Source organism: Lithobates pipiens, unplaced genomic scaffold, assembly GCF_037356315.1.
Source record: "Lithobates pipiens isolate NorthernLeopardFrog02 unplaced genomic scaffold, aLitPip1_a1.2 Scaffold_13, whole genome shotgun sequence".
Lineage (NCBI taxonomy): Eukaryota > Metazoa > Chordata > Amphibia > Anura > Ranidae > Lithobates > Lithobates pipiens.
The window spans coordinates 309392177-309405603 of record NW_027507718.1 but is presented as its reverse complement, the minus strand read 5'-3'; the positions used below and the strand labels follow the sequence as shown (position 1 = coordinate 309405603).

Sequence of the window (13427 nt, the reverse complement as noted above, 5' to 3'; positions counted from 1 at the left end):
GTCAATTGTTTTTTCTTGTAAGCTTAAGTTGGGGAAAAAGAGGAATTGCGTAGCAGTTAGCGTTTAAGGGTCAGGATTGCACCTGAGGTACCTTAGTCAAATACAGCCCGAAGCAATAAATAAATAAAATTAAAATGAGTGTAGGGCTGGCATGATATGGGACTCAGGGGAATCTGAAGGTGACAGGGTTAACAATTTTGTAGCCAAGGGGACCTTTTAGGGGATTGGTGCTGATAGTAAGTTAAAGTGTGGTATCTTCTGAATGTGGTTCGTCCTCGAGCCGGTGTGGTGGGGCTAGGGACCGTATAAGCACTTACGCAGATACGAAATGTATAATTGATAATTGGTGCCTCCAAGGATCAGCAACCTTCATTTTCTGGTATTTGTTTATTATTTTTGGCTTCCTATTTTAAGGAAGGTTTTTGTAATGTTTTGTTATTGTTTTAATAAAGGGGCCAAGATGGCCATATTTTGCTCCAACATTGGTGTCAATGTTTTTTTCTTATAGGCTTCAGCTGCACCATTTTATTGCAGCTTGCAAATTTAATATTTCATCTGCATTTACACATCTAGAATTGTAGCTCTTGCTTCCATGTGTGCTTTGTGAAAAGAATGCCTTTAGTCTTGCAAGCAATCCCTGATATTGATAAAGAGTATCATAGACTCTTTTAATAAATCTGTCACACCATGCATCACAAGTATCAGTGCTGGCAACAGATTTATGCTCCGGCTGGGAACTGGTGCATTAATTTGTAGTAGGGGGTGGTTGACACTGTGGCCAGAGTGTCTATACCAGACACATTCACTCCTAAGTGCAACTCATTAATACTAAGCCAAACAAAATCCCAGACTTAGCATTAGTAACTCCATCCCCTTTAACTGTGCCCTTCACACAAAGAGGTGAAGTAGCCAAGGAGTTTTGTTGTGAGCTGGGTGGAGCCTGATGGAGAATGCTGAGACTAGATCTTCATCAGGTTCACCTGCCTTGCGACTGACAGCAAAAGGCAGTGGGTGGATTCCATTGCCATTATTGGACTGAGATTGTTTGGTCTTTAGTTAGGACAAAAGTAGGAAAACATAACGATACGAACCCGGTAAAAACGTGAGTATCATAACACCCCTAATGTGATACCCAAGAATGATATAAACTATGTTCTTAATGTTCTTAACTTAACCTAGATATGGACATAATAACCAAATGTATGGATAAGCCTACAGTTAAATGGACTGTTCCAGTTAATTCTTACAGTGTATACATTTTTAAAGCACATATTTTAAATGAAATGTGTCTCGGTAATGTTTTTTTAGAATCTGATACGAGAAACCAAAGTTTGGCTTAGCTGCTGAACATGCCATACTCATAAATTAGTCCTTCTGGAAAAATAACTATACAACCAATAACTTGATAGGGAAGTGGTTGGATGACTGGTGTTTTTCTGAGGAGGGTCCACCTGCTTGACGGTGACAGGAAAGTTTCCTCTGGGTGTGCAGGCCTGGCTACAGGGCCCCCATATATCAATGACCTTGGGTGTTTGGTGGGATCCCGTGGAGACTAGACCTGACACCAATCAAAAAAAGGTGTCTGATGTAAGTGTTTACATGAGATTCCCATCATAGCCCAAGACCGATAAAATAAAATAAAAAGTTGGCAAGAGAAAATTGGAAGGTTGGTCATACAGGCATTATGCAAAAGTCTTCTGAGAAAGCCACAGCATGGTAATTCAACTCTCATGTAGGGGATGCTAAAACAGCAACCCACTTAACAGTAAAAACATGTCCAGAGTAGTTGCTATATGTTGATTTAAAAAAAGGGCACTTAAATACCTTTATTTTGATGATTTATATTCAGTCACATGACATCAAAGCCCAGATAGCAAACAAATGTGCTGCAAGTTTGAAAAAGTAAAAAAACATAAAAACTGTTTGCTGCGCTTAGGGTTGATCTTAGGGTTAAACATGCAGAACACACAAAAAATGTATAAACTCTCATTAGATGATGAAACAAAATGCTTGTGCTTAAATTGACATCTTCTGTGCAATGGTGTTCAGATAGGGTGTCCCACATAGATGTCCATTCACCCTGGATGTTGACCAACTATCGCTAGTATGGTTGTTTAGGCATGTGGGGATACCCCTAGGGAGCCTGTTAAAATGACGTCTCATGCATGAATGCACCTCATAAGTATGGATGGAAATCACAAACGAGAACCTTTAATGCTGTAAAACCAGGCTTATTAAATACACAAATTAAAATAATTCACTCACATTTAAAAGTGCCTTGTAGTCCTGGCACCCGGCGTGTGTAGCAGGTGATTATTAAGGGTAACCGCCCTGATAGGAAAAGCCGTCGTTTGCAGCGTTCAGCTCAAATCCTGGGTAGTTTCGTATAGGCGGAAGTAACAAGATGATGCGGTGAAACCTTTGATGTTTCGGCCTGTCACAAAGCCATCATCAGTGGTTGAAAATGGCTTGCTAAGTTATTGCTAGACCTGCCAGGCTTTACAAGTTTGTTTCACAATTGCAGAAAGTCCGCATTGCATAACTCCAGCTCAACTTTCTTTGCAAACATTCTACAAGTCTGCTGCAAGTTCTGGTTTTGTTGGTAAATAGTCATCCCACCACAGGGGTAATTGTGACTTGCAGAGCTTTTGCTGTAGACTCACCATTGCAACTTTGCTCTTGCTAGATAAAATTAGAAAAGTGCCAAGTGCTTCAAGTGCTCTGCAAGTGTGCAACTTACCAGTGAAAAATGTGCAGCAAGTTAACAGACTTACAATTCAACATTGCCACAAATTTCAGGCAATTCAGCCACAGTGACCCCTGTGGTGGGATGACTATTGTACAACATAACTGAACCAGAACATGCAGCAGACTTGCAGAATGTTTTGTAAATAAAGTTGATCTTGAGTCATGCAATGCGAACATTCATCCTTGGCCTTGTTTATAACTGTTGTTATCCTTCCAATGCTTCTTACCGTGATAGCTATAGATGGGGGCAAGTGGTGTACCCTTTTTGTATCACTGTACGCACTGATACCTTTGCAGCCATTGTGCTATATGCTGGGTGTTCAGTGTGTCACTGTACCTTTAAGAAGGGGTGGCTCCCCTTCAGTCTACCTGCTCTTAACTATCCATCAGAATGCATGCACCTCCACTGTGGGGACACTTATAAGTTAGTGTTAGGTACCACAGATACCAGGGTGCCTTGACGAGGCTCTGTGGCTTACACATGCATTTGCAAATGTGTGAAGACTAAACCCCTGCTTTTAACGCATACTGTTAGACAGGTTTTCTTGGTTGTCTGCGGGCTGGTCGACAAGCTTGTTTTTTTCTTTGGATTTATCCTTGGCCTTGTTTATAACTCTGATGAGGACCCCTGATGTAAGGTACAACTCCGATATGGACACTTGTCATAAAGAGGCACAAGTTTGTTTTATCATCCTAATCTAATGTTATTTGCATCTGTACTATGAGTTGTGACTCATGATACAGATGCATGCTGAGTGAACAGGGAATACTGGTTTCCTGCATATATGTCACACTGTTGACATTATGCCCCCTGACTTTATATAATGCACCCCAGATCAGATAGGCTATATCCAGCCCTGGGGTCACGTGGTCTATTTTTACTACAGCAGCTTCTATAGCTGCTGTTTTAACACTGCAATTCCCAGCTATAATTTTGACAGCTGGTATTTGCTGGCAAGTGCAAGGGGGTTAGTAGCAGTGGGTAAGTAGCACCGTAGGCACTACACACATCCTGTGTACTTTAATTATATGTTTGTGCAGTGTGTGTGTGGCATGCCCATTGTCCGCAACTGGTGTATGTTACCCCAACATTTCATATTCCTGATGCCTGTCGTAGCATGTACTTGTATCCTGCTCTCTTAGCATAGCTTCCTTTGTGTGAAATAACTGGTGATTCTGCCAGTACCCTTGCTTTCCTATTTCTAAATGAGGCACATCCATCACAGCATGGTCCATTTCTTTCTTTGCATTCTACTTGGGAGCTCAACCTGCTGTGCTTCATATATATATATATATATATATATATATATATATATATTTTTTTTTTTTTGTCACGTTAATGTATTTTATTGGAGTTTTATGTGATAGACCAACACAAAGTGCACAATAGTTGTGAAATGGAATGAAAATTATAAATGTTTTTTAATTTTTTTTTTTACAAATAAGTATATATACTTTCATACTTGCATACTTTCTAGAACCCACCTTTCACTGCAATTACAGCTGCATGTCTTTTGGGGAATGTCTCTACCATCTTTGCACATCTAAAGAGTGAAATCTTTGCCCATTCTCTTTTGGAAAATAGCTCAAGCTCTGTTAGATTGGATGGAGAGCATCTGTGAACAACGATTTTCAAGTCTTGCTACAGATTCTCAATTGGATTTAGATATGGACTTTGACTGGGCCATTCTGACACATAAATATGCTTTGATCAAAACGATTTCATTGTAGCTCTGGCTGCATGTTTAGGATATTGTGTTCAGGGTGATGTGCAGTGTTAGTTTTCCGCCACACATAGCGTTTTGCTTTTAGGCCAAAAAGTTCAATTTTGGTCTCATCTGACTGGAGCACCTTCTTCCACGTGTTTGCTGTGTCCCCCACATCTTCTCACAAACTGCAAACTGAACTTCTTATGGTTTTCTTTCAACAATGGCTTTCTTCTTGCTACTCTTCCATAAAGGTCAGACTTGTGAAGTGCATGATTTATGGCGCGTACACACGACCGGACTTTCCGGCAGAAAAGGTCAAACGGAATCATTTCATCGGATATTCCGATTGTGTGTGGACTTCAGCAGACTTTTTTTTCAAAAAGTCTGATGGACCTAGAAATAGAACATGTTTTAAATCTTTCAGACGGATTCAATTCCTAACGGTAAAAACCATTCTGTATGCTAGTCCGATGGACCAAATACGATCCAAGGGCAGCTATTGGCTACTGGCTTTTGAACTTCCTTTTCTAGTCCCGTCGTACTTCATCACGTTCCAAACGAACGGACTTTGGTGTGATGGTGTATAGGCAAATCAGTTCGGTTGGAACACCGTTGGAAAGACCGTCAGAATTTATTCTGACGGAAAGTCCAGTCGTGTGTACGCAGCATAATAGTTGTTCTGTGGACAGATTCTCCCACCTGAGCTCCTTCAGTTACCATGGGCCTCTTGGCTGCTTCTCCGATTAATGCTCTCCTTGCCCAGCCTGTCAGTTTAGGTGGACGGCCATGTCTTTGTAGGTTTTCAGTTGTGCCATACTCTTTCCATTTTCAGATGATGCATTCAGCAGTGAGATGTTCAAAGCTTGGGATATTTGTTTTTATAACCAAACCCTGCTTTAAACTTCTCCACAATTTTATCCCTGACCTATTTAGTATGCTCCTTGGCCTGCATGATGCTGTTTGTTTACTAAGGTTCTCTACCAAAACTCTGAGGGCTTCACAAAAAAGCTGTATTTATACTGAGATTAAATTACACACAGGTTTACTCTATTTACTAGGTGACTTCTGAGGGCAATTGGTTCCACTAGATTTTAGTTAGGGGTATCAGAGTAAAGGGGGCTGAATCCAAATGCATGCCACACTTTTCAAATGTTTATTTGAAAAAAATTTGGAAAACCATTTATCATTTTCCTTCCACTTCACAATTATGTGCCACTTTGTGTTGGTCTATCACATAAAATCCCAATAAAATACATGTAGGTTTTTGGTTGTAACATGACAACATGTGGAAAAGTTCAACGGGTAAGAATATTTTTTCAAGGCACTGTAAACTGAATGGTTTGTTTTTGTGAGGATTCACAAGAAAGCGCAGATGTATCTGTAGTCATTGTACTAGGAAAATAACTACAAAGATCACAAATTTGTAGCAGTGTATTTTACATGCCAGCTTTCCGGAACTTATAAGGACAGAGAGGTAAGGAAACATGATGGCATTACTCAGCAGAAGTGGGTGTATAAATCCCCAGTATTTCGGCCTGATTACACAGAACATTGTACAGCAGGCTAAGGTGGTTAGAGGTGACGAATAATTCTCACATTTATCAAAACACCACCATTCTAAGTGTTTTTTTTTTGGTTTTTTTTTTGCAGTACAACATTTTCTTTACAGGCTTTAAAATGAAATGTGTAAAACTGCTCAATAGCTTTAAAAAAGTGAAAACATCCAAGTTATCGCTTTTATTCCCAGGTATGTATAGATAGATGTCTGCTACTATAAAGTCCACATCCCAGAATTTATGTTTATATATTTTATGGTACAAGTAAAAGTGAAAACAACCAATCTGTTAAACTATGACATCACTCTGGCAGTCAAATAAAAAGTATTGAAATGAGCAATTAATACGCGGTATCAAAAGAGTTTTAGTAATGAAAAAGAATAAGCAATTTGCTAAATGCTAAATGCCAGTAGGAATTTATTTTTCTTCGAATTGGTCTTATTTTTATAGAGAGGAGACAGAGATGTTACAGGGAATAGAATCCCATAGGCAAGACGAGGGCTGCTCCCATTCTTCTCCCATGATCCATTTCAGTTTGAATGCTTTGAAATATTCCAGACGATGACTGCAAATATAAACAAATAGCATTAAATTGAAAAAAAGATGAAAGCCTCACAGCTCTCTTTGTATTTGGACTTGATAGGCTTGCATCAGTTCTTAAGTGCTTTTTGTCTTTGTCTCTACCGCTATTAAGATGCCTATTCACCAAAAGAAGCAGATACTTGATGCAACCGTTGGGTAGCCAGATTTTCAACAGATTTCTACAAACTCATTACCTGCTCTGAAGTGCTGGCTATTTGGCACTCTTTTTTTCAGATAGGAGACAATACATGTTCTCACATATTAATGAATCAAGAGGTGGGGGAGAGGTGCTGGATATGAATCCTCTACAAGTAAAAATGAAGTTCTTAGTGGAGCCACAAGACTTGGGTTAGGTGTCTCTCCACAAAGTGCCTCTGATCTACTGATCCTGGTCATATCTGATTCTCAAACAGTAAGATCCATTAAATAGGAGTTCCACCAATTTTTTTATTTTTTTTTAAGGTCAGCAGCTACAAATACTGCAGCTGCTGACTTTTAAAATATGAACACTTACCTGTCCAGGGCGCCCACACTGTCATCGCCCAAAGCCAATCTGTCCCTCGGCTCTCAAGTGGAGGTGCCGCCATCTTCGGTAAGGAAATCAGGAAGTGAAATCTGTCACAAAACATGGCCTGTGCAGGTTTGGTACCATGTTGTATAGTCAAATAGTACATGAAACTCAATGAACAATCACTGGTATAAGTGAAAGTGGTATAAGGGCTATTGGGTCTTTTTTCCCTAGCTCTCTTCTGATTCCACTGTTTTCTGTATCACTGATTCAACTATGTGCTAATTTTTAAATCCCAGAAAAGCAGGTGTGGTAAATGTCAATTTTAAATGAAACAGTGGGACAAATTGAGTGTTAAATACAGTATCTTCAAACAAATATTCCATCTCAACCTGTCCTTAAAGGGTAACTCCATCTTCATAGGAAAAAAAATATTGCATATACAATTGATATACAAGTTATATTGTAATTGAATGTTATTAAAAATTATCTTTACGTTTCAATCTGCAGCACTGCAATTTTCTGTAGAGTGCAATGCAATATGGCAACCTGGAGGTGTTCTGTATATAGATGCTGTACAGAATACCCCCTGGAAATGTAATGTCCTGCTTGTGTATTTGGTTACTGATTTTCCCAGAAGTCTGCACCAAGATACAAGTCAGATTTTGGGCATCCTCTGCAACAACAAAAAAATCTATTTTGGTGTGATACCCCCAAAGGGAAATCACATGTAAAAGGGATTCAGATCCTGCCACCTTCTTCATTAAATCCCTGCAAGTGCATCAGCTGACTGATAATTATAACATCACTCCCATTCACATGGACACAAACAGCGATTTCTTTAGAATAACAAAGGGTAGGAATGTGCAACAAAGTTTGATAAAGTTCTTGGAATGTACATAGATCACCCTCAGTGGAATGTTTTTTTCTCAGCAAAAGCGGAGTTACTCTTTAAAGTTATATCAAACTCAGTTTTTAACCACTTTTAGTAACTGATGCAATCACCAATATGCAACTTCTTCAACTTTTAATCCTTGCCTAAGTTCCAGTTTAATTTGGTGACCAGGGCTGCTCCTTTCACTTGAAACATCCTATGAAGTCAACCTTGCAGGCAGGGACTATAGCTGTTTCCCTACACTGTGTACATCAAAAGAAACACATAGCCCAATAACCTAAGATTGTAAGGCACTGCCCTGCTCCTACATCTCCTCTTCTCTATGGTAACCGACTGTCTGGTGACATTACTGTCCACTGTTAAAGTGTTACTAAGCCCAGGACCCTGCATTCACTATATCTGGTCTCCTACAGTACACAGAATTTGGAAATGCAATTATTTTAGCAAACATATACTGCTAAATACCTTTTCTCATCAGCAGTCTTGAGACTTCTATCAGTGTATGGTTAAAGCATGTAGGAGGAGTTTTTATTCTCTTCTGACTGAGGCTGCAGGGCTTCTGACCCTCTGTCTGGACATTGCTGTCCCAGCATGCCTCATGACCTAACATCATAAAGGGTGGGGCACCATGTGACATCACCCGGTGACTACGCCCCATTCCTATATAAATGAGCGTGCATCGCTCACATGGCAGGAAGAAAGAAGAGAGAAGAGGGAAGAAGGACAGAGGAGACCGGGCTCCTCCACAATTAAAAGAGCTGCAAGAAGATAGAGGAGGAACCCTGAAGAAGAACCGGTGAGAGTGGGAGAAGACGCCAGAGAAGAGACCGGACACCGGGAGAAGAGGCCGAACAGAGCGGAGAAGTCAGAAGAAGACCCCCAAAGATGGAAGAAGACCCTCGGAGCTGATTAATAAAAACCTGTGTTGTGTTTTTTTTATTAACACTTTTTTCCCCAGGCGAATGGGTAGGGGTACACCGTACCCCATACTCATTCACATAGGGTAGGGGGCCGGAATCTGGGGGCCCCCTGATTAAAGGGGGCTCCCAGATTCTGATAAGCCCCCAGCCCCCAGACCCTGACAACCAACGGCCAGGGTTGTCGGGAAGAGACCCTTTTCCTCATCAACATGGGGACAAGGTGCTTTGGGGTGGGGGGGGGGGGGCGCAGGGCTTTTTCATTTTTGATCAGGAAAGCGGCAAGGTCTACATTATTTTAGGAGTGATTAACCCTTTAGAAGCATCTAATCAAAACTTTATTGTTGCAGAGGATGCCTTAAATCTGACTTGTATCTTAGTGCAGACTTCTGGGAAAATCAGTAAGCCAATCACACAAGCAGGAAATTACATCTCTGGAGGTGTTCCATACACCATTTGTGTACAGAACACCTCCAGAGATGCAATATTGTATTGAATTTTACAGAAAGTCACAGCATTGAAGATTGAAAAGAAAAGGTAATTTTTACTAACATTCCATTAAGATATGGCTTGTGTCACAATGTTATGCAACATTCAGATGGTAGGGTCAGAATTTGGCATAAACAATATGAAAGCATGGATCCATCCTGCCTTCTATCAATGGTTCAGGCGTGTGGTGTAATGATGTGGGGGATGGTTTCTTGGCACACTTTGGGCCCCTTAGTACCAATTAATTGAGCATTGTTTTAATGCCACGGCCTACCTGAGTATTGTTGCTCACCATGTCCATCTCTTTGTGACTACAATGCACCCATCTTCTGATGGCTACTTCCAGCAGGATAATGCACCATGTCACAAAGCTCGAATAACCCCAAACTGGTTTCTTGAACATGACAATGAGTTCACTGTACCCCAATGGCCTCCACAGTCACCAGATCTCAATCCAATAGAACACCTTTGGGATGTGGTTAATTCACATCATGGATGTGCAGCCGACAAATCTGCAGCAACTGCATGATGCTATCATGTCAATATGGACCAAAATCTCTGAGGAATGTTTCCAACACCTTGTTACATCAATGCCACAAAGAATTAAGTGAATTTTAGAAGGCAAAAGGGGGTCCAACCCAGTACTAGCAACGTGCACCCAATAAAGTAGCCGGTGAGTGTATATCTTCAGCATTTTATTTTTGTGATTATTTTTTTACCCACAAAAGTGGAGTTACTAGTTGCTATGATCAATCAATTTATGGTCGCTAATGTTGTTGGGGGTGTGATGTTGTTTTGCATCTGACTCAGATTTCTTGGAGTGGAAATATAGAAAAAACATAGGAAAGAGTAAGATGATACAATCAATGTTATGAATTTGTTCATAAACTTGAAAGCAGCAATATGAAAGCTATGTTCAGTATATACTGTAAATGCCACTTCACTAAACAATTGAAATATGAAGTGAATATTTTCATTTAAAGGATAATAGGGAGTCTGTCTCTCTTACTGCAGTCTAATGAGCCATAAGTAAGACTTAGGATTTATATCATACTGTAAGTGCACTTGTGTTTCTGGAGTACATATGCCTTTATATTCTGTACCGTATATACTCGAGTATAGGCCGACCCGAATATAAGCCGAGGCCCCCAATTTACCCCCAAAAAAACTGGCAAACTTATTGACTCGTGTATAAGCCGAGGGTGAGACATGCCTGTCCATCCCTGTGTGTGTGTCCGTCCATCCCTGTGTGTCCGTCCATCCCTGTGTGTCCGTCCATCCCTGTGTGTCCGTCCATCCCTGTGTGTCCGTCCATCCATCCCTGTGTGTGTGTGTGTCCATCCATCCATCCATCCCTGTGTGTGTGTGTCTCCATCCATCCATCCATCCCTGTGTGTGTGTGTCTCCATCCATCCATCCATCCATCCCTGTGTGTGTGTGTCTCCATCCATCCATCCATCCATCCCTGTGTGTGTCTCCATCCATGTGTGTGTGTGTGTGTGTGTGTGTGTGTGTGTGTGTGTGTGTGTGTGTGTGTGTGTGTGTGTGTGTCCAGCCTACCTTTGTCCCGAGCCTCCGTCCCGTGCCTTGCCTCCTTGCCTCCGTCCCGTGCCGTGCCTTGCCTCCTTGCATCCGTCCCGTGTCGTGCCTTGCCTTGCCCCCGTCCCGTCCCGTCCCGTGCCGTGCCGTGCCGTCCCGTGCCCTCTTCGTCGGCGGCCATTGTAAAGTTCAAAAGCTGCGCCGCCGCCTTCGCCTGTGATAGGCGGAACACTGAATTTCCCAGCAGCCTGTGTTCCGCCTATCACAGACGTCGTATCATCCTCGTCCGTAGTACGAGGATGATACGATGTCCGTGATAGGCGGAACACAGGCTGCTGGGAAATTCAGTGTTCCGCCTATCACAGGCGAAGGCGGAGCCGGAGGCGCGGCTTTTGAATAGAATGGCCGCTGTCTGTCTGCTCGACACGCTGATCGAGCGGGCAGACAGCGATGACTCGAGTATAAGCCGAGGGGGGCACTTTCAGCCTCAAAAAAGAGGCTGAAAATCTCGGCTTATACTCGAGTATATACGGTATGTTTTATTAATTATATGATAAATTAAGACAATCATAGATAAGGAACATGAAGCATTCTGGTGGCATATGGGGTTACCGTATATGATAACAACAATATTTGGTTATATGTAAAAGTGTATGTTGCTCTAAAAATATTATAAATTAATATAAATAAAACCAGTCCAAGAGTCACAAACATGACAAATGATAGTTTGACTGTTGTGTCACCAACTTCCTCCACCTTGTGAGACCACCACTAATAGACAGGATGTGCCCTTACCAAAGAGCGTTGACCACCTATGCACTTACATGAAAGACAATTAAAACAGCATGTACCGGACACAATAATTTCCAAAGGTGTATCCTCCAATCACGATGACACAAACTGATGCTATCGCGATAGGAGGATAAACTTTTGGAAACTATTGTGTCCAGCACATGCTGATTTAATCGTCTTTCATGTAAGTGCATTACCTTAATAAAATCTTGGTTGAAAAGCTTTTACACTATTGTGGCGTTTGTCTCTCATGTGGGGTCAGGGGCGTTGATAGGTGGCAAAAAAGACCAGGGACTTCAGCCCGAAGTCTGAGCCTGGCATTGGGGGAGTGGGGGTGTTACTTAATTGACGCGCACTGACCTACCTGACACACACTGACCTACCTGACATACACTGACTTACCTGACATACACTGACCCACAATGATATGCACTGACCTACCTAACCAGACTTCAGATGACCTGACCTCCTCCTGCAGCTCAGCCGTAGTGTGAGGCTCGCCCATCCCAGTAGACAGCAGGCACTCCAGGCAGCCAGAGCCAGAGCCATGACAGGACAGGAGAGGAGAGCCACCCGCCCGAGCGCCGAGTGGGTATCTTCTGACAGTGGCGCATCGGCCGCATTGTAATTCCCGCCTTCTGGTGCCTGCAGCGCCCATGATGGACGTTACACGTCCTGCGGTCCCGGCATTGAACCAGTGGGACGTCCATCATAGACGCTGTGGCGGTGGCGCTCAGGGCTAATAACAGAACTGTGCATGCCAGAGACCCGGGACTTTTTGGGGACCCACTCGGGGGTCCAGCCCCCCCCCCCCAACGAAACTGTTTGGGGTATATGATCTGATGTCACGGTTGGAGTGAAAGAAACCTGATGTCCCCCCCCCCTGCTGGTGGCTTGGAGCTTTTGCTGAGTGGACCTCTTTAGAGACGTGGAATATCTCAGATATACAAGCCTATGTTTACCCCCCGTAATAGGTGGTCAACGCTCTTTGGTAAGGTCACATCCTGTCTATTGGTGGTGGTCTCACAAGGTGGAGGAAGTTGGTGGCACAACAGTGAAACTTTCATTTCTGGTCATGTTTGTGACTCTTGGACTCACTTCTTTCATTTATATTCATTTATAATTTATTTAGCGCAACATACACTTTTACTTATCTTGTATTGTGATAATATCTCAGTAGATTGTTGCAGCTGTGCATTTGTTTCTTCGTCACAAGCACAGTTTATTTTTTGTTTTCAATATTTGGTTATATGCTGAGTAATTAAAGTGACACCAAACAGTATCTTTATTCCCCCCCCCCCCCCCAACAATCTGCGCACATTCACCAATTAATGGCTCTTTAACCTTTTCTTAAATAAAATAAATGGTATTGTCATGTGTCGTGCTCTATGAATACTACAAATCCTGTGGTTTCTAGTCTATATTGGGAGTGAGCGGAAAAAAACAGCAGCAGGAAAAAAAATAAAAATTTGGAGGAGGCTCAGAGCAAAATAAGGTACTGAATTTGCATTAAGAATACAAACTTGAATGGGGTTTGTTTTTAATCAGAGTTTAGTGCCAATATTTAATAAAAGGATCAGTTGTAATGACAATATGCTAAGTATGGTGACCTGCAAAGCAACCTGGTTGCTGTGGGTTGCTGAGCTTTTCTCAAAAAGTCATGCATTTTATACTTCCCTATTGAAGAGGTTC

At 41.9% G+C, this 13427-nt stretch overlaps 1 protein-coding gene across 1 annotated transcript in view; it reads right to left on the bottom strand.

The window, feature by feature from the left end:
* Window positions 1-6189: 6189 nt before the first annotated feature.
* Window positions 6190-13427, bottom strand: part of LOC143974993 (UPF0462 protein C4orf33 homolog) — a 168019-nt gene continuing 160781 nt past the window's right edge. Inside the window, exon 7 of the mRNA XM_077476905.1 lies at window positions 6190-6578. Coding sequence (XP_077333031.1) covers window positions 6458-6578 — 121 coding nt within the window. The 3' untranslated portion in view covers window positions 6190-6457. The remainder of the gene's footprint in view (window positions 6579-13427) is intronic.